This window comes from Halichoerus grypus, chromosome 2 (assembly GCF_964656455.1).
Source record: "Halichoerus grypus chromosome 2, mHalGry1.hap1.1, whole genome shotgun sequence".
Classification (NCBI taxonomy): domain Eukaryota; kingdom Metazoa; phylum Chordata; class Mammalia; order Carnivora; family Phocidae; genus Halichoerus; species Halichoerus grypus.
The window spans coordinates 38,191,884-38,218,840 of NC_135713.1; the positions used below are offsets into that span (position 1 = coordinate 38,191,884).

The 26,957-nt window shown below is 39.0% G+C and overlaps 1 protein-coding gene across 1 annotated transcript in view; it reads left to right on the top strand.

Moving 5' to 3' along the window:
* Positions 1-26,957, top strand: part of ITGA2 (integrin subunit alpha 2) — a 108,844-nt gene that overhangs the window by 54,698 nt on the left and 27,189 nt on the right. Inside the window, exons 9-15 of the mRNA XM_036114461.2 lie at positions 58-223; positions 2,231-2,307; positions 4,230-4,368; positions 5,820-5,965; positions 7,518-7,661; positions 23,285-23,488; positions 24,413-24,549. Of these exons, the coding sequence (XP_035970354.2) occupies positions 58-223; positions 2,231-2,307; positions 4,230-4,368; positions 5,820-5,965; positions 7,518-7,661; positions 23,285-23,488; positions 24,413-24,549 (1,013 nt within the window). The remainder of the gene's footprint in view (positions 1-57; positions 224-2,230; positions 2,308-4,229; positions 4,369-5,819; positions 5,966-7,517; positions 7,662-23,284; positions 23,489-24,412; positions 24,550-26,957) is intronic.

Here is a 26,957-nt window from a genome sequence, read left to right on the forward strand (position 1 = left end):
TAGGGATATTGGAGTACAGCTATAATGACTTTTTTCCCCTCTTCCTCTATTTTTAAGGTTCTTGGGTACTTAAACAGAAATGCCCTTGATACTAAAAATTTAATAAAAGAAATTAAAGCAATTGCCAGTATTCCAACAGAAAGATATTTTTTCAACGTGTCTGATGAAGCAGCTCTACTAGAAAAGGCTGGGACACTAGGAGAACAAATTTTTAGCATTGAAGGTAAAAGAACATCTTTCAAAAACTTTTTTCAAGAATTCTTGATTTTATTACTGTATTCTTGCTCTGTTAATGTTAACTTATATACCTTATATGAAAAGAACTCCTATGAATCAGTAAGAAAAATAGACAACATGAGTGAGTTGTTCATAAAAGATAAGATACAAATGGCTGATAAACATAAGAAAATATTCCCAATTTCAGTAATTATTTTAAATTGTAAATTAAATCAATGTTACTTTGTGCCTAAAAGATAGTAATATATAATCTTGGAGATATTATGGGGAAGCAAAGAAGCTCATACACTATTGATAAGATTATAAATTGTATAGCTTTGGGGGGAAGACAATTTAGTAATATCTACTATAACTGTGAACAGTTTTACCTTTTTACCCTGCATAGTTTTTATAATCTAAAAGTTTTACCTTTTTATACTGTTACATAATTTCTGAAATTCTTGAATTCATTTACAACAAACATGTATACTTTTAAAATTAGAAAAACATAGTGAAGATTTTTAATAGTTCAGATTTCAAGGAAACTTGTTATTTCCCAGATCTACAATAATTTACTTAAATGGCCTTGGAAGGTCTAGTCAGTGTAGAAATACCACATATTCAAGAACTCACTGTATGGAACACACTTCCCAGTTGGTAAAAAGTCCCCAAATTCTGGTTCCTGGTGGCTAACCCAAATAACTCTCAGCAATAAAGAGCTTATTTTATTGAGCACCTATTATAGGTCAGGTTCTCTTTCAGAAACTTGGTCCAAGGCACTGCTTAAATTAAGTATTCATTCCTTAGTCTTATCTTCACCTCCTGATTATCCACCGGAGACTTCTACCCAAAAAATATTATTGCTTCTTTAAACATCCAATGGTACTTCTGAGTTGTTGAAATAATTGTCAAAATCTAATGTGCCTTGAGATAATATAAAATAATATAAAATTATTTGGCTACCTATGGTATGACTTATGCTTGTTTGTGGTTGCCTGAACATGAATAATCACAATGCAACCTAAATGCTAATTAGAAATGATTTTGTGCCTTATCTGCTATTTTGGATTTTGGGGAAGCACTGCTCTACTTTATTAAAAATTATCTTGGGGCACCTGGCTGGCTTGGTCAGTGTAGCATGCAACTCTTGATCTTAGAGTTGTGAGTTCGAGCCCCATGTTGGGTGTAGAGATTACTTAAAAATAAAACCTTTAAAAAAATTATCTCTACTCAACCTGTGTGCATTATTACATCTTCTAAACAAGTGACTGTGTCATATGGTATACATTATATATATCACTCCTCTATATCCAAGTGGTAGTCCAGGAATTTATTCCTTTTTGTGAAGATTAATGAAGTGTAATCATTTGACCACACTGTATGGAAAATTAATACTAATTGAGTCCTGTGGTTTGAGTGTCAGAGGCAAGCACATATGTAGAAAGAGGACAAACTTCCTAACTGGTAAAATTCCTACTCAGTCTTGAACCCTGGATCCTGAAGCCTAACCCAAATATCTGTTTGGTCTTCATTACACATCAACTGCCTGGCTCTTCCAACTGCATCTAAGATGTGTGTACACTTACTAGTACCAATATTTAAAAGCTAAAAATTCAGTTAGTTTTTTAGCTACTAATAATAATTTTAAAAAAAGGCCATCACTTCAGGTTTTATTTTACCTCATCCCGTATGTTGAGTGTTTTTGACATCAGGAACATCATAAGCATACCAATAAGTGCATTAATGCATAATCAAGATTAACATCAATTTCAAACACTACCTTGGAAGTCTTGTGGGTTGTTGTTAGAACACTTCCTTAGTGATTTCTCCCTCCCAGAATTTTCCAGCTCTATATTTTTGAGCGAACATCAGAACACTGTGGGGGTATGTGTGTGTGTGTGTCCATATATGTGCATGTGCACATGTGTTCGTGTGTGTATGCACATGCATGTGTGTTTGAAAATTTGATTTAAAAACTGACAGTGATATAATTCTTGAAATTACCATCTCCCAGGTACTGTTCAAGGAGGAGACAACTTCCAGATGGAAATGTCACAAGTGGGAATCAGCGCAGATTACTCTCCTCAGAACGTGTGTATATCAGATAACTTCCGGCCATGCTGTCATTTGGCTGAACACTTTGGGGCACAGTAGCCTTATATATAGAATGGAAAAAACAGCCATCTAGTGATTAACAGTTCTGATTCCCAGTCATAGTCATTCAGTTTCTTTGTGCTGCTGATTTGTCATCTAAAAGATGAAGGATAATAACGCCTTCCCTTCCCTGTTTCACGGGGATTTTTTATGGAAAAAATGGTAATATGCAAGAAAGTATATGAGTACTCCAAGGACAGGCACTATATTAACTCAAGGGATTATCGTTGCAGGAATTTCCTTTAAATCAATTAACTACTGGAAAAGTTTATTTAAAAACACAAACTCTTGGGGCACCTGGGTGGCTCAGTTCGTTAAGTGACTCCTGATTTTAGCTCAGGTCATGATCCCAGGGTCTTAGGAGTGAGCCCACCCCATGCTCAGTGGCATGTCTGCTTGAGATTCTCTCTCTCTCTCTCTCCCCCTCCCCCAGCTCATGCATACACACTCCCTCACTCAAATAAATAAATAAATCTTTAAAAAAACGAAACACAAAACACAAACTCTTGTCATCACTGCCACTCTTGAATTCTGAGGTGCCAAGTATCTCTTTTCAACAAGCAGAGACAGAAGATAGTTGAAAAAAGTGAGAAGTTAGGAAACATGTGAGATGGAAAGCTTTCTTAGCTCAGAAAATGTGTTCTTCCTTCTCATAAACATCCACTTCCACAGGTTCTGGTTCCAACTCTGCTCAGGGTCCCAGTGGAGCAGCAGGGGGACACAGAATGGGCAACACTGGAAAAGCTTAGGGAACAGTATGAACTCAGAGGACTTGATTGCCAGAAGGACGGACCAGGAATGGCTTGGTTTTTTGCTCTAGAAGTAAAGGTGCTGACTTTGTCTGGATCACCAATCGTTAGGAATGCTCGTAAAAGTTATGGGTTTTTCCCTCAGAAATATCGCACACAACTTCCTGAGGTTTTTGTACATGTCCTGAAGTCCCTTCCTGCACCCTGATGTGGAGTCCCAAATTTATGACAGGCATTCACGCAATTTCATGGTCTCTTGTCCTCAAAATGGGACACATTTTCCTTTTTGCTCTATTTTTAATGGCTTATATTTTTCAATCCAAAATCCATATCTTTGATGTTTTCTGAGATCTAAGATCAAAAACTTAAAAATAATAAATCCCATCCTGACAAACCTTGCCCTCTACGATGACTTTCAGCTTTGACGATCCTGGTTGGATTTTGAGTCAGTCCAGAGCATCCTGTCCTGGTTTGTGTACCAGCCTCTCCTGGTGCTGTGCTGACCCATGGCTGTTCTCCAAGTAGATAGAATGTCACCCTATGGTAACCTTTTGTAGCTCTGCTATCTTCCAATAGATGGACTAGGATATAGATGATGGAGGAACATTTGAGAAGGAGTCAAGAGGAAAGAGGAAGAACATTGGAAAATAGAATAGGTCAGAAGAGAGCCTCCCAAGAGGATGTGGCTGGATAGCAGCAGGGCCCCACCTCTCCTCCTCTGCCAGCCGCACTTCCTACTTCTCAGGCATGCCTCACATCCCACCCTGAGCTTTACTCATGAGTATGTGGGACAGGAGGCTCACAACTGTTTGGCATTTGTCCATGTACACCTTTGAATGGAAATTGGAAGCTGGCTATGTGCTCCTCCTGTAGGGTGGTAGAGATTTATCTACAGAATGTATCACGGTAACATGGCCTGGGGGAAGGCTGGTTTTCCAGCACAAAATATAGTAAAACAATGTGGACATATATCAGCATACATTCATATACGTTTTACTTCATCATTTTCTCCTTAAATCTAGGCCATTTATTTCAATGTTTTGCATACGCTGCATTCTTGTGCTTTAAAGGTAGTTTGTGCTCATGATCTTCATTTTTCAATTATTTCAGGATATTCTGATGCTGGGTGCAGTAGGAGCTTATGCCTGGAGCGGGACTGTTGTCCAGCAGACATCTCATGGACATTTGATCTTTCCTAACCAAGCCTTTGACCAAATTCTGCAAGATAAAAATCACAGTTCGTATTTAGGTAAGGCATAGCAGCATTTGACTCAGCAAATTTAAGTTCCCTTTTTTAAAACGAGCCCCTTGCCGAATCTCGGGATCTGTTCAGCAAAGCCCTTGAAGTGTCATCTAATTATTATATTTATTGCACATGTTTATGTTGCCTCTTTGCAAATCGGGCCTTATCCTAAAACTTTAATGACACACCGTATTACACTTGCTGATCTCTTCTGGCTGTTCAAGCAGCTGTGATTGTGCTTCTCTAAAATGGAAATAGTTCCTAAAAGCCAATATAGTAAGTGGTAGTCTTATATTACTTTAGAGTTCTTAGTCTTTTTATTCCTATAATAAGCAGCCACGGATTTTGAGCACCTACTATGGGACAGTTCCTGAGCTGGCAAATCTATCTACATAAACATTTTAATCTTTCCAGGGACGCCTAGATGCCTCAGTTGGTTGAGTGTCTGACTCTTGATCTCAGTTCAGGTCTTGATCTCAGGGTCATGAGTTCAAGCCCTGCATTGGGCCCCAAGCTGGGTGTGGAACCTACTTAAGAAAAAAAAAATCCTTCCAACAACCCTTTGAAGAAAGTATTATTATCCCCATTTTACTTTGAGAGCCCAAGAGGTTAATACCTTTCCCAAAGGTAAATAACTTAGTAAGTGGCAAATCCAGAATTCGAACCTGGGACGGTCTGATTCCAAAGCCTATGTTCTTTACACTGCGTGACATTACCTTTTAAATTCATGTAATTATCCATTCAAGAAATACTTGTTCAGTGCCAAGCTCATGAGCGGCTGATGGGACAACCCCGAATCTAGGGCCTGGTTTATAGGTAGGTGTCCTGCCTCTGCAGGGCAGTGCTTCCGTCACAGGGCAGGAGCAGTTCATCTTAGGAAAAGGAAGATGAGCCCGCAGTGATGCGCCCGGGGACACTGGGAACTGTGCCTCCCCCGGGAAGGAGTGCTGACCACAGCGACTCCCTCCTTGGCCTTCTGCGTTGAGCTCCTCTCCAGCACACAGATTCTACCACTTCAGCTAACGAAGAGCGAGCCCTTTGGTGCGGGTGCCCCCACTTTAGCTAACGACCCTGTGACCTCACCACCATGTCTGTTGCTCCATAAAAGCTGGAGATGAAGCTCTGAGTAGGGGTGGAGAGGAGTTGCATAGTGTCTTGGATTGTCCGTCTGTCTGTGCCTGCCTGCCTGCCTGCTGGATTGCCCTTGTCAGTAAGTTACACCGAAAAAAAAAAAAAAAAAAACCTGTAAACAATACGGAGCGGCTTGCTTTGTGTTTCAGCATTAAAATACCTTCTCAGTCTGGAGGATACACTACTGACCATTCTCCACCTTCTAACACACTCCCCCACCCCCCACCGTGCAACGAAAAAGGACCTCTGGTCATCTCTACTAACTTTTCGAGCCTATCTGGCTGAGCATTTCAATAGTCCCTACTCTGCAACCTCTTCTCTCCTAGGTTACTCTGTGGCTGCGATTTCTACTGAAAAAGACCTCCATTTTGTTGCTGGTGCTCCTCGGGCAAATTATACCGGCCAGATCGTGCTCTACAGTGTTAATGAGAATGGCAATGTCACAGTTATTCAGGCTCACCGAGGTGACCAGGTAAATGCCATGGTGTAGCAGGTGAAATTGTAGGGACGACTGGGGCAGAGGAGGAGTGGGAGTTGATAGAAATGGGAACTAGCATTTATTGAGTACCGACCTGTAGCTGGTTCTGTAATCTGTATTTACTTGAATATTCCTTAAATCAATAACTGGGTGATGGGCATAAAGGAGGGCACGTGATGTCATGAGCACTGGGTGTTATATGCAACTGGATGAATCACTGACCTCCACCTCTGAAACTAATAACACTATGTTAATTGAACTTAAATAAAATTTAAAAAATATATATATTCCTTAAATCCTCACAACACTGAGATCTACCATCCTCTTCTAACAGGTTACTGAGAGTTTACTTTCCTAAGGTCAAATAGCTTTCATGGGGTTGAGTTGTCATTAAAACCCTGTCCTGTGCGGCCTCAAAGCCTATGCTGTTTGGTTATATCCAACTGCAAGGTTTTGACTCCCCCAGATTGATAACACCCGGGTCTTATTTGATCCTAATGACAGGCACCGAACATGGCTCTGTTGGCAAGCTCCTACTAAGAGCCAATGATCTAGAGGAAAAATGACGAGAGCAGTACAGCATTGTCAGGACTGAGCTACTACGTCTGGGCCTGTCTAGGTGTCCTGTGGCTTTGAGGTTTCTAAAATTAAAGCAACTCTCTTTTCTACCGCTTTCTCCTCAGCATGACCGTTTGGTAGTCAGAACCGCTGATGACTCCCAGTCGTGGCCTGCTGGAGCAGAGGCCAGCTGACAGATTCCTATTTCCTTACTAAGCAGTTTTGGCCCATGGGCTTGGCACATATTTGAAACGGGCAACCCTGATCTCTGACAACCAACAGAAATTTTCCTTCCTTGAGTCAGAAACCAACCATTTATATTTCCCTTCTCCAGGATTAAGTGTGATGCTCCTGTCTCTATGGATTTTCCAGGAGTAAGAAGACATGAGTCTTTGACTTCCCTGACCACAAACCAGCTATGGTCACATATTTTTCTCTCCTCTTTACTACTTTAAAGAAGGGTGCTTTTATTTTGAGAAAAACGATGACCGTGTTCTAGAACGAATGCTTTCTTTTTTTTTTTTTTTAAGATTTTATTTATTTATTTGACAGAGAGAGAGATAGCAAGGGCAGGAACACAAGCAGGGGGAGTGGGAGAGGGAGAAGCAGGCTTCCCGCTGAGCAGGGAGCCTGATGCGGGGCTCGATCCCAGGACACCGGGATCTTGACCTGAGCCAAAGGCAGACGCTTAACGACTGAGCCACCCAGGTGCCCCTAGAACAAATGCTTTCTTATCCGTTTCTGAATCCTGCAGAGGTAGTCACGTAGGCATGCACTGAACATTCAGATGGCCAACCTCTCTTCCTTCACTGGATCTCCACCTGGTCCTCGGTCCCACTCCATCTGAGAACTTCCCTCCCATCCAATATCATGCCACGGACAGTTCCACTCGACTTTTGTTTGTTGAATGAGTAAATGAAAGTTCAGTGTAACATTAGGAGTATAGGAGTCCTAGGACTCCTAAGGTTAATATGCTTTCTCATTCCAGATCGGCTCCTATTTTGGGAGTGTGCTGTGTTCCGTCGATGTGAATAAAGACACCATTACAGATGTGCTCTTGGTGGGTGCACCAATGTACATGAACGACTTAAAGAAAGAGGAAGGAAGAGTCTACCTGTTTACCATCACAAGGGTAAGAAAAATTATTAAACTGACTTAGTTTAATTTACTTCGGTATTGGTAAATAAAAGTCAATCTGCATTTTTGCAGAATAAAGAATTATTGAATGATTTTCATATGTAGTATGGTTTATATTTCATCATTTTGAGGATATAACCATTATTTATAATTTTTAAAATCACATTAAAAAGCATAACCTTCAGAGAAAGAGTTTATTGCACTGCCGTTTTCTATGAAAGGTCTTTGAATATATAAGATACATATATCCAAAGTATTGTCATTTTTGAAATGCATGCACATACAAACATCTGTGTATTTCCCAAGTACCTCCTTCAATTATTCTTCTTCACTGTAAAGAGATCATAATAACAGAACAAACTATCTTATTAACATTTTACAGTGAAAAGGACAAATTGTACCAGGCACTTTGCACATTTTTGTTTAATCCTGGATGTTTTTTACATTAGTTTGTCAGGAAATTCTGTTGTTTAATATAACAGTTATATGCAGCTCTTGGAAATTTTAGTCCTTGCACCTAAAACTTAGCAGCCTCTAACTAGACTGAGCTCTTTAAATCCACATCCATAGTATAATGAACTCGGAGCTGAAAAGAAAACCAAAATTAAAGACACAAGTTGACCTAGAAAACTGGAGAAAGGGTGGGAAAAAAAGGGTAGCTGATTAATATAGTAAATATTATGTTTTGCTGTTGTGATAGTTTGTCCTACCTTATTTATTTAAATGAATGCAAAAATTAGCTCTCAAACAGGAGCAATTAGAACAATTCTAAAGCAGGGGTGCTTGGGTGACTCAGTTTGTTGGGCATCCAACTCTTGATTTTGGCTCAAGTCATGATCTCAGGGTCATGAGATAGAGCCTTGAGTCTGGCTCCTCACTGAGCATGGAGCCTACTTAAGAGTCTCCGTCTCCCTCTCCCACCCCCTACTCAGTGTGTTCTCTCTCTCTCTCTCTCTCTCTCTCTCTCTCTCTCTCTCTTCCCCCCAACTTAAAAAAATTCTAAAGCATATAAAGAATGTATAATTGAGTATTCAGTAAGGAAGGGGCATAAATACTTGTTTAAAAATTTAACAAATCCCTAGTTTCTTAAATGTTTGTTACTTCTCAAATATTCTGAATTATCATTAGTTGTTGAAGATGAGAAGATCTCCTAATAATTTGTCAATCTCAGTTACAAAGTGATTTCCGTAAAATTATTATAGAGAAGAATCAACACTGACCTAGTTTCATGGTTGAGAAGCATCGCTTTCTTGTGAAGTCATAAAATATTTCCATTCCTGATTTCAAAATCTAGAAGAAAAAAAAAAAAACAAAAAGTCTTTGGGCAGAATTATTTTTTATAATGTGACATTAACAGTCTCTATTTTTTTTTTTTTTAGTATAGTTGACACACAATGTTACATTAGTTTCAGGTATACAACAAGGTGATTTGACAAGTTTATACATCATGCTATGTTCATTCACAATTATAGCTACCATCTGTCCCTTTACATCATCAATTCATTCACAGTATTTCTTATGCTGTAATTTTTTTTTTTTTATTCCTGTGACTTACTCATGACACAACTGGAAGCCTGTATCTCCCTCTCCCCTTCACCTATTTTGCCTGACACTCTAGCCCCCCTCCCCCCACTGGCTCTGGCAACCACCAGTTTGTTCTCTGTATTTATAGGTCTGCTTCTGCTTTTTGTTTATTCATTTGCTTCGGTTTTTTTTTTTTTTTTTTTTTTAGATTCCACTTATGAGTGGAATCATGCAATATTTCTTTCTCTGACTGACCTATTTCATTTTGCATAATACCCTCTAGTTCTATGTTATCTCAAATGGCACAATCTCCTCCTTTTTTATAGTTGTGTAATATTTGTGTGTGTGTGTACAAATTTTCCTTATCCATTTGTCTATTGATGGACACTCAGGTTGTCCCCATATCTTGGCTATTGTAAATAATGCTGCAATAAACACAGGGGTGCATATATCTTTTCAAATTAGTGTTTTTGCTTTCTTTGCGTAAATACCCAATAGTGAAATTATTGGATCATATGGTATTTCTATATTTAATTTTTTGAGGAACCTGCATTGTTTTCCACAGTGGCTATACCAATTTACATTCCTACCAACAGTGCACAAGGATTCCTTTTTCTCCACATCCTTGCCAACACTTGCTATTTCTTGTCATTTTGATTTTAACCATTCTAATTGTTGTCAGGTGATATCTCATTGTGGTTTTGATTTGTATTTCTCTGATGAGTGATGTTGAGCATCTTTCCATGTGTCGGCCATCTGTATGTTTTCTTTGGAAAAATGTCTATTCAGGTCCTCTGTCCATTTTTTTAATTGGATTGTTTGGTTTTTTGGTGTGGTATAAGTTCTTCATATATTTTGAATATTAACCCCTTATTGGCTCTATCATTTGTAAGTATCTTCTCCCATTCAGTAGGTTGTCTTTTTGTTTTGTCAGTGGTTTCAAACCTTTGCTGTGCAGAAGCCTTTTACTTTTATTTTTTTAAGATTTTATTTGAGAGCGAGCACAAGTAGGGGAAAGGGGCAGAGGGAGAAGCAGGCTCCCCACTTAGCAGGGAGCCCGAAGCAAGTCTTGATCCTAGAACCCTGGGATCATGACCTAAGCCAAAGGCAGATACTTAACCACTGAGCCACCCAGGTGCCCTGTGCAGAAGCCTTTTACTTTGGTGTAGTCTCAATAGTTTATTTTTGCTTTTGTTTTCCTTGCCTCAGGAGACCTAGCTAGAAAAATGTTGCTATTGCTGATGTCAGAGAAATTACTGCCTGTGTCCTCTTATAGGATTTTTATGGTTTCAGGTCTCATATATATGTCTTTAGTCCATTTTGAGTTTATTTTTGTGTTTCATGTTAGAAAGTGGTCTAGTTTCATTCTATAGCATGTAGCTGTCCAGTAATCCCAGCACTATTAATTTAAAAGACTGTCTTCTCCCCATTGTATATTCTTGCCTCCTTTATCATAGATCAACTGACCATATAATCATGGGTTTATTTCTGGAGTCTCTATTCCTTTGATCTATGTGTCTGTTTTTGTGCCAGTACCACAGTGTTTTGATTACTACAGCTTTGTAGTATAGCTTAAAACCTGGAGCTGTGATATATCCAGCTTCATTCTTAAGATTGCTTTGGCTATTAAGGGTCTTCTGTAGTTTTGTGCAAGTTTTAGTATTTGTTCTGGTTTTGTGAAAAACACTGTTGGTATTTTGACAGAGATTGCATTGAATCTGTAAATTGCTTTGGGCAATATGGACATTTTAACAATATTCTAGTCCATCTTCAATTGTGTCATCTTCAGTTTCTTTCATCGGTGTTTTATACTGTTCGGAGTACAGGTCTTTCACCTATTTGGTTAAGTTTATTCCTAGATATTTTATTTTTGGCACAGTGGTAAATGGTGTTGGGTTTTTTTGTTGTTCTTGTTGTTCTGTTTTTTACATTTCTCTTGCAACGTCATTGTTAGAGTATAGAAATGCTACTGGTTTCTGGGTATTAATTTTGTATCCTGCCACCTTACTAAATTTGTTTATTACTCCCAGTAAGTTTTTGGTGTAGTCTTCAGGATTTTTCTATATATAGTATATATACAGTATCATGTTGTCTGTAAATCATGACAGTTTAATTTCTTCTTTACCAACATGGATGCCTCTTATTTCCTCTTTGTGTCTGATTGCTGTGGCTAGGACTTGCAGTATTATGTAGAATAAAAATGATGAGTGAACATCCTTATCCTATTCCTGAGCTCAGAGGGAAAGCTCTGTTTTTCACCATTGAGTATGATGTCAGCTGTGGGTTTTTCATATATGGCCTTTATCATGTTGAGGTATATTCCATCTACCCCCACTTTGTTGAGAGTTTTTATCATAAATTGAGGTTGAATCTTGTCACATGCTTTTTCTGCATCTATTAAGATGATCATGATTTTTACCCTTCATTTTGTTGGTGTGGTGTAGGACATTGATTGATTTGCAAATATTGAAGCATTCTTCGGTCCCTGGAATAAATCCTACCTGATTATGAGGAATGATTGTTTTAACATATTATTGTATGCAATTTGCTAATATTTTTTGTGGAGGATTTTTGTATCTATGTTCATCAGGGATATGGGCCTATAGTTTTGTTTTTGTTTTTGTTTTCTTAGTTTTAATTGGCATTGGCTGTGTTTTATTTTTTATATTTTATTTATTTTTGTATTATTATGTTAATCACCACACATTACATCCTTAGTTTTTGATGTAGTGTTCCATGATTCATTGTTTATGTATAACACCCAGTGCTCCATGCAGAACGTGCCGTCTTTAATACCCATCACCAGGTTAACCCATCCTCCCAACCCCCTCCCCTCTAGAACCCTCAGTTTGTTTCTCAGAGTCCATCGTCTCTCATGGTTCATCTCCTCCTCTGATTTCCCCCCCTTCATTCTTCCCCTCTTGCTATCTTCATCTTTTTTTTTTTTAATATATACTGTATTATTTGTTTCAGAGATACAGATCTGTGATTCAACGATCTTGCATAATTCACAGTGCTCACCATAGCACATACCCTCCCCAATGTCTATCACCCAGCCACCCCATCCCTCCCACCCCCCACCACTCCAGCAACCCTCACTTTGTTTCCTGAGATTAAGAATTCCTCATATCAGTGAGATCATATGATACATGTTTTTCTGATTGACTCATTTCGCTCAGCATAACACTCTCCAGTTCCATCCACGTCGTTGCAAATGGCAAGATTTCATTCCTTTTGATGGCTGCATAATATTCCATTGTATATATATACCACCTCTTCTTTATCCGTTCATCTGTCGATGGACATCTTGGCTCTTTCCAGTTTGACTATTGTGGACATTGCTGCTATAAACATCGGGGTGCATGTACCCCTTCGAATCCCTACATTTGTATCTTCGGGATAAATACCAAGTAGTGCAATTGCTGGATCATATGGTAGCTCTATTTTCAACTTTTTGAAGAACCTCTATACTGTTTTCCAGAGTGGCTGCACCAGCTTGCATTCCCACCAACAGTGTAGGAGGGTTCCCCTTTCTCTGCATCCTTGCCAACATCTGTCATTTCCTGACTTGTTAATTTTAGCCATTCTGACTGGTGTGAGGTGACGTCTCATTAAGGTTTTGATATGGATTTCCCTGATGCCGAGCGATGTTGAGCACTTTTTCATGTGTCTGTTGGCCATTTGGATATCTTCTTTGGAAAAATGTCTGTTCATGTCTTCTGCCCATTTCTTAATTGGATCATTTGTTCTTTGGGTGTTGAGTTTGATAAGTTCTTTATAGGTTTTGCATACTAGCCCTTTCTCTGATATGTCATTTGCAAATATCTTCTCCCATTCTGTTAGTTGTCTTTTGGTTCTGTTGACTGTTTCTTTTGCTGTGCAAAAGCTTTTTATCTTGATGAGGTCCCAATAGTTCATTTTTGCCCTTGTTTCCCTTGCCTTTGGTGATGTTTCTAGGAAGAAGTTGCTGTGGCTGAGGTTGAAGAGGTTGCTGCCTGTGTTCTCCTTTAGGATTTTAATGGACTCCTGTCTCACATTTAGGTCTTTCAACCAGTTTGAGTCTATTTTTGTGTGTGGTGTAAGGAAGTGGTCCAGTTTCATTCTTCTGCATGTGGCTGTCCAATTTCCCCAACACCATTTGTTGAAGAGACTGTCTTTTTTCCATTGGACATTCTTTCCTGCTTTGTCGAAGATGAGTTGACCATAGAGTTGAGGGTCCATTTCTGGGCTCTCTATTCTGTTCCATTGATCTATGTGTCTGTTTTTGTGCCAGTACCATACTGTCTTGATGATTACAGCTTTGTAATGGAGCTTGAAGTCCAGAATTGTGATGCCACCGGCTTTGCTTTTCTTTTTCAACATTCCTCTGGCTATTCGAGGTCTTTTCTGTTTCCATACAAATTTTAGGATTGTTTGTTCCATTTCTTTGAAAAAAGTGGAGGGTATTTTGATGGAGATTGCATTGAATGAGTAGATTGCTCTAGGTAGCATTGACATCTTCACAATATTTGTTCTTCCAATCCATGAGCATGGAACTTTTTTCCATTTCTTTGTGTCTTCCCCAATTTCTTTCATGAGTATTTTATAGTTTTCTGAGTACAGATTCTTTGCCTCTTTGGTTAGATTTATTCCGAGGTACCTTATGCTTTTGGGTGCAATTGTAAATGGAATAGACTCCTTAATTTCTCTTTCTTCTGTCTTGTTGTTGGTGTATAGGAATGCCACTGATTTCTGTGCATTGATTTTATATCCTGCCATTTTACAGAATTCCTGTATGAGTTCTAGCAGTTTTGGGGTGGAGTCTTTTGGGTTTTCCACATAAAGTATCATATCATCTTCAAAGAGTGAGAGTTTGACTTCTTCTTTGCTGATTTGGATGCCTTTTATTTCTTTTTGTTGTCTGATTGCTGTGGCTAGGACTTCTAATACTATGTTGAATAGCAGTGGTGATAGTGGACATCCCTGCCATGTTCCTGACCTTAGGGGGAAAGCTCTCAGTTTTTCCCCATTGAGAATGATATTCGCTGTGGGTTTTTCATAGATGGCTTTTATGATACTGAGGTATGTACCCTCTATCCCTATACTCTGAAGAGTTTTGATCAAGAAAGGATGCTGTGCTTTGTCAAATGCTTTTTCTGCATCTATTGAGAGGATCATATGGTTCTTGTTCTTTCTTTTATTAATGTATTGTATCACATTGATTGATTTGTGGATGTTGAACCAACCTTGCAGCCAGGAATAAATCCCACTTGGTCGTGGTGAATAATCCTTTTAATGTACTGTTGGATCCTATTGGCTAATATTTTGGTGAGCATTTTTGCATCCATGTTCATCAAGGATATTGGTCTGTAATTCTCCTTTTTGATGGGGTCTTTGGTTTGGGGATCAAGATAATGGTGGCCTCATAAAATGAGTTTGGAAGTTTTCCTTCAATTTCTATTTTTTGGAACAGTTTCAGAAGAATAGGTATTAATTCTTCTCTAAATGTTTGGTAGAATTCCCCTGGGAAACCATCTGGCCCTGGGCTTTTGTTTGTTGGGAGATTTTTGATGACTGCTTCAATTTCCTTAGTGGTTATAGGTCTGTTCAGGTTTTCTTTTTCTTCCTGGTTCAGTTTTGGTAGTTGATACATCTCTAGGAATGCATCCATTTCTTCCAGATTATCTAATTTGCTGGCATAGAGTTGCTCATAATATGTTCTTATAATTGTTTGTATTTCTTTGGTGTTGGCTGTGATCTCTCCTCTTTCATTCATGATTTTATTTATTTGGGTCCTTTTCTTTTCTTTTTGATAAGTCTGCCAGGGCTTTATCCATCTTGTTAATTCTTTCAAAGAACCAGCTCCTAGTTTCGTTGATCTATTCTACTCTTCTTTGGTTTCTATTTCATTGATTTCTGCTCTGATCTTTATTATTTCTCTTCTCCTGCTGGGTTTAGGCTTTAGTTGCTGTTCTTTCTCCAGCTCCTTTAGGTGTAGGGTTAGGTTGTGTATTTGAGACCTTTCTTGTTTCTTGAGAAAGGCTTGTATTGCTATATACTTTCCTCTTAGGACTGCCTTTGCTCTATCCCAAAGATTTTGAACAGTTGTGTTTTCATTTTCATTATTTTCATGAATTTTTTTAATTCTTCTTTAATTTCCTGGTTGACCCATTCATTCTTTAGTAGGATGCTCGTTAGCCTCCATGTATTTGAGTTCTTTCCGACTTTCCTCTTGTGATTGAGTTCTAGTTTCAAGGCATTGTGGTCTGAAAATATGCAGGGAACGATCCCAGTCTTTGGGTACTGGTGGAGACCTGATTTGTGACCCAGGATGTGATCTATTCTGGAGAATGTTCCATGGGCATTAGAGAAGAATGTGTATTCTGTTGCTTTGGGATGGAATGTTCTGAATATATCTGTGAAGTCCATTTGGTCCAGTGTGTCATTTAAAGTCTTTATGTCCTTGTTGATCTTTTGCTTAGATGATGTGTCTATTTCAGTGAGGGGGTTGTTAAAGTCCCCCACTATTATTGTATTGTTCTCGATGTGTTTCTTTGCTTTTGTTATTAATTGGCTTATATAATTGGCTGCTCCCATGTTAGGGGCATAGATATTTACAATTGTTAGACCTTCTTGTTGGATAGATCCTTTAAGTATGATATAGTGTCCTTCCTCATCTCTTATTACAGTCTTTGGTTTAAAATCTAATTTGTCTGATATAAGGATTGCCACCCTAGCTTTCTTTTGGTGTCCATTAGCATGGTAAATGGGTTTTCCACCCCTTCACTTTCACTCCGGGGGTGTCTTTGGTTCTAAAATGAGTCTCTTGCAGACAGCATATGAATGGGTCTTGTTTTTTTATCCAATATGATAGCCTGTGTCTTTTGATTGGGGCATTTAGCCCATTTACATTCACGGTAACTACTGAAAGATATGAATTTAGTGCCATTGTATTGCCTGTAAGGTGACTGTTACTGTATATTGTCTGTGTTCCTTTTGGTCTATGTTGCTTTTAGGCTCTCTCTTTGCTTAGAGGACCCCTTTCAATATTTCTTGTAGGGCTGGTTTCGTGTTTGCAAATTCCTTTAGTTTTTGTTTGTCCTGGAAGCTTTTTTACCTTTCCTCCTATTTTCAGTGACAGCCTAGCTGGATCTAGTATTCTTGGCTGCATATTTTTCTCATTTAGTGCTCTGAATATATCATGCCAGTCCTTTCTGGCCTGCCAGGTCTCTGTGGATAGGTCTGTTGCCAATCTAATGTTTCCACCATTGTAGGTTACATATCTCTTGTCCCGAGCTGCTTTCAGGATTTTCTTTGTCTCTGAGACTTGTGAATTTTACTATTAGATGTCGGGGTGTTGACCTATTTTTATTGATTTTTGAGAGGGGTTCTCTGTGCCTCCTGGATTTTGATGCCTGTGTCCTTCCCCAAATTAGGGAAGTTCTCTGCTATAATTTGCTCCAATATACCTTCTGCCCCTCTCTCTCTTTCTTCTTCTTCTGGGATCCCAATTATTCTAATGTTGTTTCATCTTATGGTATTGCTTATCTCTCGAATTCTGCCCTCGTGATCCAGTAGTTGTTTATCTCTCTTTTTCTCAGCTTCTTTATTTTCTATCATATGGTCTTCTATATCACTAATTCTCTCTTCTGCCTCATTTATCCTAGCAGTTAGAGCCTCCATTTTTTTTATTGCACCTCATTAATAGCCTTTTTGATTTCAACTTGGTTAGATTTTAGCTCTTTTATTTCTCCAGAAAGGGTTTCTCTAATAACTTCCATGCTTTTTTCAAGCCCAGCTAGTATCTTTAAAATCATCATTCTGAACTCTAGTTCTGACATCTTACTAATGTCCGTATTGATTAGGTCCCTGGCAGTCAGTACTGCCTCTTGTTCTTTTTGTTGAGGTGATTTTTTCTGTCTTGTCATTTTGTCCAGAGGAGAATAGATGAATGAGAGAACAAAATGCTAACAGGGTAACAACGCCCCAGAAAATATACACTAAACAAATCAGAAAAGACCTGAAACCGGGGGGAAAGAAAGGGAAAGAAAGAAAAAAGAAAAAGGAAGAAAGAAAAGAAAAGATAATAACAAACAAAAACAAAACAAAAAAAAACAGAATATGATCAAATATGATCAGGCTGGTGCATAGATCAGTACCACACACTAGATTCTGGGCATATTTTGGTCTATTAGAAGAAAATGCCTCCCAAAATTTTAAAGAAAGAAAAACTTATATATGTACAAAAATAAAGGTTAATACAATGAAGGAATGGAATATGACTGTGAAGATGAAACTTATAGGAGATTTTATAAAAGGAATTGATTAGATAAGAAGTTGGTTGAAAAAAGAAAGAAGAAGGTTAAAAAAAAAGGGGGGGAGAGAATGTGATCAGGCAGGAGACTAGAACAAAGCCACACACTAGAGATTTAGGGTACATTTTGATCTGTTAGAAGAAACTGTATCTCAAAATTTTAAAGAGAGAACAACTCATATATATATATATATATATATATATATATATATATATATATATATATACACATACCAAAAATTAGGGTAACTACTATGAAGGGAGAGAATATGACTCTAAAAATGAAAAATAAAAAATATTTTTTTAAAAAAGGGATTGATAAGATGTTGGTTGAAAAAGGGAGAAAGAAAAATTTTTTAAAAAGACAATTAAAAAAAATTAACTTTGAAAGACTAAAGAATCATGGTAAAAAGGCATGAATTCTATGTGCTGTATTCCCCTAGCGCTGGAGTTCTGCCATTCTCGCTGATCGGTAAACTTGGTCTTGGCTGGCTGTTCTTCTGGGGGAGGGGCCTGTTGTCGCAGTTCCCAAATGTCTTTGCTGGAGGCGGAATTGCCCTGCCCTTACTGAGTCGGGCTAAGTAATCTGCTTAGGTTTACTCTCGGGAGCTTTTGTTCCCTGCAAGCTTTCCGTACAGCTTTGGAAGACGAGAATGAAAATGGCAGCCTCCCAATCTCCGACCCGGAGGAGCCGAGAACTCAGGGCCCCACTCCTCAGTGAGCCCCCAGAGAAAAGCAGTCAATCACTCCCGTCTCCCCGGTCTCCGGCCATACTCCGTGCTCACCCGGCCTGTGACCAAACGTTTCTATCTCTGGCACCCGGCCCGTATGGAGTCTCCAAACCCAGCAGATCCCTGTAGTGCGCTCCCATGCTGCTCCTCCCTGGGGAGGAAGGGGAGTCTCCCCGGATCTGCTGCTTGTTGGGTCCCTGCGGGAGGAGCAGTGGCCCAACTGTGCTGCGGATCACGGTTTATGGCAACCCCGAGCTGGAGAGCCCACTCCTCTGCTCCGTCTTTGCAGCCGGCTTCCCTGCTCTGATACCTGGGGGAGCTCTGCTGCACTCAGGCACCCCCTGTCTTTCTGTGACCCCAAGGGTCCTGAGACCACACTTTCCCAGCGAAGTTTCCACCCCCCGCTTAGCCGCTGGAGTGACTTCCCTCAGCGGAGCAGACTTCTAAAAGTTTTGATTTTGTGCCCCGCTGCTCTATCACTTGCCGGTAGTGGCTGATGGAGGCCCCCTCCCCCGCCGTCTATCCTCCCGAATATCCCCTCAGATTCACTTCTCTGCACGTCCTACCTTCCAGAAAGTGGTCACTTTTCTGTTCAGAGAGTTGTTGCTATTCTTTTCTTCGATCTCCTGTTGAGTTCATTGGTGTTCAGAATGGTTTGATCCCTATCCAAGCTGAATTCCTGGGACCAGATGAAAGCCAGGTCTCCTACTCCTCTGCCATCTTGCTCTGCCTCCCCGGGCCTATAGTTTTATTTTTGTGGTGTCTTTGCCTGCTTTTGGTATCAGGGTAATACTGGCCTCATAGAATGTATTTGGAAGCTTCCCTTCCTCTTCTGTTGTTTGAAATAGTTTGAGGAGAATAGGTATTACTCCTTAAGTATCTGGTAGAATTCCCCTGTGAATCCATCTGGTCCTGGACTTTTTCTTTTCTTTTCTTTTTGGATATTTTTTTGATTGCCATTCAGTTTTGTCACTTGTAATTGGTCTATTCAGATGTTCTATTTCTCCCTGGTTCAGTTTTGGAAGAGTGTATGTTTCTAGGAATTTAACCATTTCATCTAAGTTGTCCCATTTGTTGGTATATAATTTTTTATAGTATTCACTTACAATCCTTTGTATTTCTGTGGTATCAGCTCTTCTCATTTCTGATTTCTTTTTTTTTTTAATTTGGGTCCTTTTTTTTCCTTGATGAATGTGGCTAAGGGTTTGTCAATTTTGTTTACCTTTTCAAAGAACCAACTCCGTTTCACTGATTTTTTTTTCTTTTTTTTTCTTTTTTGTTGTTGTTTCTAGGTCTTTTATTTCTGCTCTGATCTTTATTGTTTGCTTTGGTTTTGTTTGTTCTTCTTTCTCTAGTTCCTTTAGGTGTAAGTTTTGATTGTTTGAGCTTTTTCTTATTTCTTGAGGTAGGCCTGTATCACTGTATACTGTATACTTCTCTCTTAGAACCGCTTTTGCTGCAACCCAAAGATTTCGGACCGTGTGTTTTCATTTGCATTCATCTCCATGTATTTTATTTCTTCTTTGATTGCTTCATTAACCTATTGGTTGTTCAGTATCATGGTGTGTAGTCTCCATATGTTTGTGTTTTTCCTTTTTTCTTGTGACTTATTTTTAGTTTCGTACTGTTGTGATCAGAAAAGATGCATGGTATGATTTCAATCTTCTTAAATTTATTGAGGCTTGTTTTATGGCCTGGTAGTGATCTATTCTGGAGAATGTTCCATGTGTGCTTGAAAAGAATGAGTATTCTGTTTTGGGATAGAATGTTCCATATATATCTGTTATGTCCATCTGGTCCAAAGATGGTCAAAAACATTGTTTCCTTATTGATTTTTCTGTCTGGATGGTCCAGACAGAAGTGGGGTGTTAAAGTCCCCTACTATTATTGTATTACCATGAATTTCTCTCTTTATGTCCATTTATGTTTGCTTTATGTATTTAGGTGCTCCAGTGTTGAGTGTATAGATATTTATAATGGTTATATCCTCTTGTTGGATTGATCCTTTTGTCATTATGTAATAATTGTTGTTACAGTCTTTGTTTTAAAGTCTATTTTGTCTGATATAAGTATTGCTACCCCAGCTTTTTTTCACTTCCATTTGCATGGTATATCTTTCTCCATCCCTTCACTTTCAGTCTGTATATGTCTTTAGGTCTGAGGTGTGAGTTTCTTGTAGGCAGCATATAGATGGGTCTTGTTTTTTTATCTACTGTCACCCTATGTCTTTTGGTTGGAGCATTTAGGCCATTTACATGTAAAGTGATTATTGATACTTTTTGCCATTTTAAAAATTTGTTTTCTGGTTGTTTTATTCCTTTTCCTTCTTCTTTGTGACTGATGAGTTTCTATAGTGTTATATTTAGCTTTCTTTCTCTTTCTTTTTTGTGTGTCTATCATAGGTTTTGTGCTTGTGGTTACCATGAAGTTCACATAGAACATTCCAAGTAAAGAGCAGTCTATATTAATTTGATGGTCATTTAAGTTCAAAGGCATTCCAAAGGTGGGGGGGGGGGCTTTTTCTTTTTCCCCTTTTCTTCCCTTTTTACTCCCTTCTCTACATTTTATGTGTATGTTGTCATATTTTACATCTTTTATTCATAATTTTCTTATCTCTAATTATGGCCATTTCTTTTCCACTTAAAGAAGTCCCTTTATTTTTTCTTGTAAGGCTGCTTTAGTGGTGATGAACTCCTTTATCTTTCATTTGTCCAGGAAACTCTTCATCTCTCCTTCAAATCTGGATGATAATCTTGTCTGGTAGAGTATTCTTGGCTGTATGTTTTGTTTTGTTTTGTTTTGTTTTGTTTTCCTTTCAGCACTTTGCAAGCCAGAAGAAAGTAGCAGGATATATACTCAAAGTTTCTGCAGAAAAATCAGCTGATAGCCTTATAGATTTTCCTTTCTAAGTAACTTTTTGTTCCTTTCTTGCTGCTTTTAAGATTCTCTCTTTATCTTTAACCTTTGACATTTTAGTTATGTGCCATTGTGTGGACCTCCTTGGGTTCATCTTGTTTGGAACTCTCTGTGCTTATTGGACTTGGATGTCTATTTCCTTCCCTAGATTAGGGAAGTTTTCAATTATTTCTTCAAATAAGTTTTCTACACCTTCCTCTCTTTTTCTGGGACCCCTAGAATGCAAATATTTGTTCACTTTGTCATCCATGAGATCTCTTAATCTATCTTTTTTTTTTTATTATTCTTTTCTCTTTTTGCTGTTCAGCTTGTGTTGTTCTCCATTACCCTGTCATCCAGGTTGCTGGTATGTTCTTCTGCATCCTCTAATCTACTGTTAATTCCCTGTTATTTCAGTTATTGTGTTCTTCAACTCTGATTGGTTCTTTTTAATATTTTCTATATCTTTATTGAAAGTCTCACTAAGATCTTCCACTTTTTTCTCCAGCCCAGTTATCTTCACAATTATTAAATTCTTTACCAGGCATGTTGCTTATCTCTGTTTCATTTAGTTGTTTTTCTGAGGGTTTTTTTTTCCCCCTTTCTTTTGGAGCAAATTCCTCTGTCTCCACATTTTGCTTGACTTTCTGTGTTTGTTTCTGTGGATTAGGCAGAACAGCTACTGCTCCTAAACTTGAAGGTTGGTGTCCCTTTGCAGACTGTGTGTGCTTGGTGACTTTTCTGGTGGCTGGAGCTGTGGCTGTATATGCTAGTTATTTAAACTGTGGCTTTTTGCAGAAAAAAGAAAATAATAAAATTTGAAAGAAAAGGAGGAAATAAAAGTTTTTAATTTAAAAATAAAAACTTGTTTTAATTAAAAAATTAAAAAAAAAGAACTAAAATTCCACAGCTTATTTTCTGTGCCCTGGCACCACAGAGGCTGGTATGGGCTTATGGACCCTGGGCTTGCTGATGTTGCAAGCCCCCTCTGATGACTGAACCCTACCATTTATAGGGTTGGGACCTGTATGTTATGGCATCTAAATCCACTGGTGATTGTGTTTGGACCCTTGCTCCAGTCTGGGCCTTAAAGGTGGAGGGGGAGAGAGTGTTCCCACCGCTCCTTGGCCCTTTTAAACTGTGGCTTTTTTTCTGTGTCCCAGCACCACACCACTGAGACTGGTGTGGGCTTGAGGACCGTGGGCTTGTTGAGGTCAGTGAGGTTGAGAGCTCACAGAGACAACCAGACCTGCCCATCTGCTGATCAGACCCTGTTCTGCCCGAGGTTTTAAGGTGGAATGGTAATAATGTAAACCATCATTTTCCAGTCCCTCTGACTTGGAGAGCTTAGCGTGCAGCTCCTCCACAATGTGGCAGAGTTCTAGTGTTGTCTCTTTCAGATGCTAATTGCTCTTTTAAACTATGGCTTATTTTCTGTGCCCAAGGACAGAGGAATTTGTGCCTGCCCTCACCATACTCTGCATCCCCACGGCATCAGTTTCCCTTTGTTACTGTGTCTCTGCCTCTCTTTGTGTTCTTTTGCCATTTTCTCTATCTTTGGTTGTTCAGTAGCTGTTCAGTCAGCCCTCGGTTGTTTTTTGTCTTTTTGTTTTGTGTTGTTTTTCAGGAGGAATTGTTCTATTAATAGGTGTAATTTGATGGGTTCCAGGGAAGGGGGGTGAGTTCAGGGTTACCATCTTGAACTGGAACCTAATGGTCTCATTTTCTACTTCCTGTCCCATTATAATTATGCCACTGTTCAGTAATTTTTAAGAAAAGGTCTAAAATAAGATACTGTGTTTTTTGTTGTGTCTCCATCTTAATTTTATGCAAGATACTAGATTTTCATCAGCAAATTTTAAAAGTTTCAGAAACAGGTAAAGATTCTAATATTAAGGGGGGAAAAGAGGCAAAGATATGGGCAGTGTTATGTAGGTTGTGCAGCCACAGTAGGGAATTTGGTCCTTTCACTTTGGTTTATGAGCACACATCCTATGAGCTTACTTGCTAGAATTCTCATTTATAATTCTCATCATAGAGAATTTTGAAATCTAGGTTTGAAATCCTGCCTGCTTTTTAACAATTTAAAAATTGGTTTGGGCATCATTTGCTGTGAATTTTAATGGTAAAAGTTGGAAGGTTTGCTTTAATCATCCCTCTCTTCCCCTTTGCAAGGGCGTTTTGAATTGGCACCAATTTCTTGAAGGCCCTGAGGGTGTTGAAAATGCTCGGTTTGGTTCAGCGATTGCAGCTCTTTCAGATATCAACATGGATGGCTTTAACGATGTAATAGTTGGTTCACCTTTGGAAAATCAGAACTCTGGAGCTGTGTACATCTACAACGGTCACGAGAGCACCATTCGCATTAGATATTCTCAGGTAATCCATGGAGTTCCATAGTGATGCATTCACTTGTGAGTATCATCATGTTAGAGTGACAGAGTACCATGCAGACAATCTGATCCATCCCACTTATTTTAGAACTGCATTTGTTCATTAAAATGAACAAATTAAACATTTAGTGAGCCTCCTACTCTGTGTCAAGCACTGTCCTGGGTCTGGAGATACTGTAAAGAACAGGACAGGTGGGGTGCCTGGGTGGGTGACAGCGGTTAAGCGGCTGCCTTCAGCTCAGGTCATAATCCCAGGGTTCTGGGATCGAGCCCTGAGTCAGGCTCCTTCCTCAGCAGGGAGCCTGCTTCTCCCTCTCTCTCTCCCTCTGCCTGCCTCTCTGCCTACTTGTGTTCTCTCTCGATCTTTGTCAAATAAATAAATAAAATCTTAAAAGAACAGGACAGATAAAATTCTGCTCTTTGTGGATCTTACATTTTTTGTGGAGGAGACAGAGGGGAAAATAAGGTAAGTGAGATAAAGTGTTCCAGATCATAATAAATGATAAGGCATTTAAAAAATTTTTTAAATGTTAAGGAATGGGAGTTATTAGGTAGTTTAAAGGGTGACCAAGGGGGCCTCATTGATCAGGCAACTTTCCAGGGAAGTCCTAAAAGACGTGGTCTAGGAGAGCAATCATACCTGAGCTCGCTTTAAATCCTGCTCAGCCCAGTGATCTGCTGCTTTGTGATCTTATGTTTAAAGATTCATGCTGTTTCTTTAATGTGGCTGCAAGCATGATAAACAGATGAGAAAAGCTGTGATTGAAAAATCAATGGGATTTTGTGGAGAATAAAACAACTTGAAGTGGCTATATAGAAAATCTAACAGTGCAGTATAGAAGTTCCTTTTTTTTCCCCCCCTATTTCAGTTGTTACACATTATACTTTCATGTCAAACTTGCTCTTTCAGAAAATCTTGGGATCCGATGGAGCCTTTAGGAGCCAGCTCCAGTACTTTGGGAGATCTTTGGATGGTTATGGTGACTTAAATGGGGATTCTATCACCGATGTGTCTGTTGGTGCCTTTGGGCAAGTCGTTCAGCTCTGGTGAGTCAGCTGAGAGCCAGACACAAACTAGCTAACTAAAAAAATGACCTGTTAAGTAGAGCAGATAGCTGTGCTGAAATTGTGGAAATGCCACATGCATTCTAGAAGACTCCAGGACAATTATGTGTCATAGTTTATGTGTCAAAGGAAGAAATGTGTTTTTCCTTGTGGGGGAAGAAAAATATTTATTTAACATTGCTGTCAAGTTCCTCTTCTCTATATGGTGAGCAGATAAAGGACATAGAAAAGACAGAGCCTTTGAAATGGTATCCAAGATATTTCTGAATATTATCTTCCAAATAACCTTACCTCAGCTCACAGAAAGGAAGCCTCATGAGAATGCTCTAAAAATACTGAACACTCAGACCACACAAGTGAAGTATAACTTCTCATGTGGTTATGAAGTAACTTTTGAAATTATTAGTCATAAACAAGAAGCCATTATTTAGGTTTAGCTGACCTCTCACTGACCTCAGTAGGAGTTGAGGAGCAGGGAGGAGCAATAGGGGATTCAAGAGCTGTGTGATTCAAGGACAAATATAAATATATTGGGTTGGCCAGGGACTGGAATCAGAAAGAAATTGAGCATTCGATCAAGAGTCCCCCCCAAATATATTTCATTTGTCTCTGTTGAAAACTGTGTTTTAAATGTCCAAATACTTCAAGAACCGAACAACATTACATAGACTACAATATTTCACATGTGCTTTTAAAAAATGAAGTGCATTGTTTTGAGTGCATCATTTTAATGAAAACTTCACCTGGGAGGAAAACAATGCACAGATCATACTTAAGACTGACACATTAAAAAAATATATTTACTGAATAAAGTCAGTTAAGAGTAGCATGCCATTAGAAAAATACAAGGTGTGATAACATAGTCACAGGACTTATGATTTCTTATAAATTTTTTAAAAAATACCTTCCAGGGAACATCACCCTCTAGCCATCTTGGTAGGCTTCATCCTTCATAGCCTATGTAATTATTATACTATGACACTCTCTTTTTTAAAAAAGATTTTAAATAATTTCTATACCCATCAAGGGTTTCGAACCCACAACCCCAAGGTCAAGAGTCACATGCTCCACTGACTGAGCCAGCCAGATGCCCCGATACTCCCTGTTAATGTTGCCAGTGATGGCCAAACTTTTTTATTTAAAGGTGGATTTGATTCTTCAAAAAGTCAAGACACATGGAGTCAGGTCAATTTATTGAGGTGATCAGTCAAGCTAGATTCTTGCCATTTTGTGGTCCCATTCCTATAAGGTGCTGAGACTAGATTTTCTGGGTAACTTCCTGAGAATAAAAAAAAAAAAAACAAGTTTACAAAATCATTTCAATCAATGCCACCATCTCCACTGGGATAAAAGATTGTCTTAAAGAGATTGACTTACAGAAAACATTCACTTAGACATTTTAGATCTTGTAGGTTTGAGGACGTGGTGTACTTGTTGTTAGATGTTTTATGGCTGCTTATTAGGGGGCCTTACAGGTACATGATTAACTGATGAAACAATTTTTCAGTTGACTCAAGTCCTTCAGATGGTACCTGAGATGAAAGAGAAAATGTCTTCTGCATCTTCTTGCGGTACTTCTCAGAACAGTGAAATTACTAATTACATTACTGGCTGCTCTGTAAATAACGGAGCGTGTGCACACAGGGTCATTATGCTGAAGTACAAAATTTTACTGGCAGAGGAACTAGGAGATCATGAGCTCTAACTCCTCACATGCTAGCTATTACTCAGTAAATTGATAAGTTACTAAATGTTTTTTGTTTGTTTCAGACTTTTTCATTAATAAAAGGGAGACAATATTCTATTTCACAGGAGTGTTATAGGGGCAAATGAGGCCATGTGTATGTGAGAGATTTTTAGATATCTCAAGGGCTGTGCCAGAGTCTGAAGTCTTTAGCGCCCTGCCTGAGAGACTCCCCAGCCATTTTCTGATATCAGACTAGTTGTCACCATCATGGTCCTATGTCACACATCAAAGAATTGCTGCCAGCCATTAAGGGAGGCAACAGGGAGACAGCCACAGCCATGCTCCTCGGCCACGGCCATGCTCCTCGGCCACGGCCATGCTCGCTCCTTGGTCATCAGCCACGCCACTCCCACCTTGCCACCTGCTCTCTTCCCTTCCTTTGTGGAAGAGCAAACATCACCGTTTGTGGTTGGGAATAGGCAACAGGGACCGTGACTTTGACTTTATTTGCAAAGAGGTTGCAGACTCACATCCTGCACTTATGCATGCATCAAACAAACAAACAAAAAATATTAAATGTGGATTGGGCTGGCAGTGCGGTCACAACCACAGAAGACCTTATTCTTACCTGCCATTTTAGAGCTTTCAAATATGAAATACTGCCCAAGTGCTTAGATCATGCAGAGAATAATTTGATAATGCT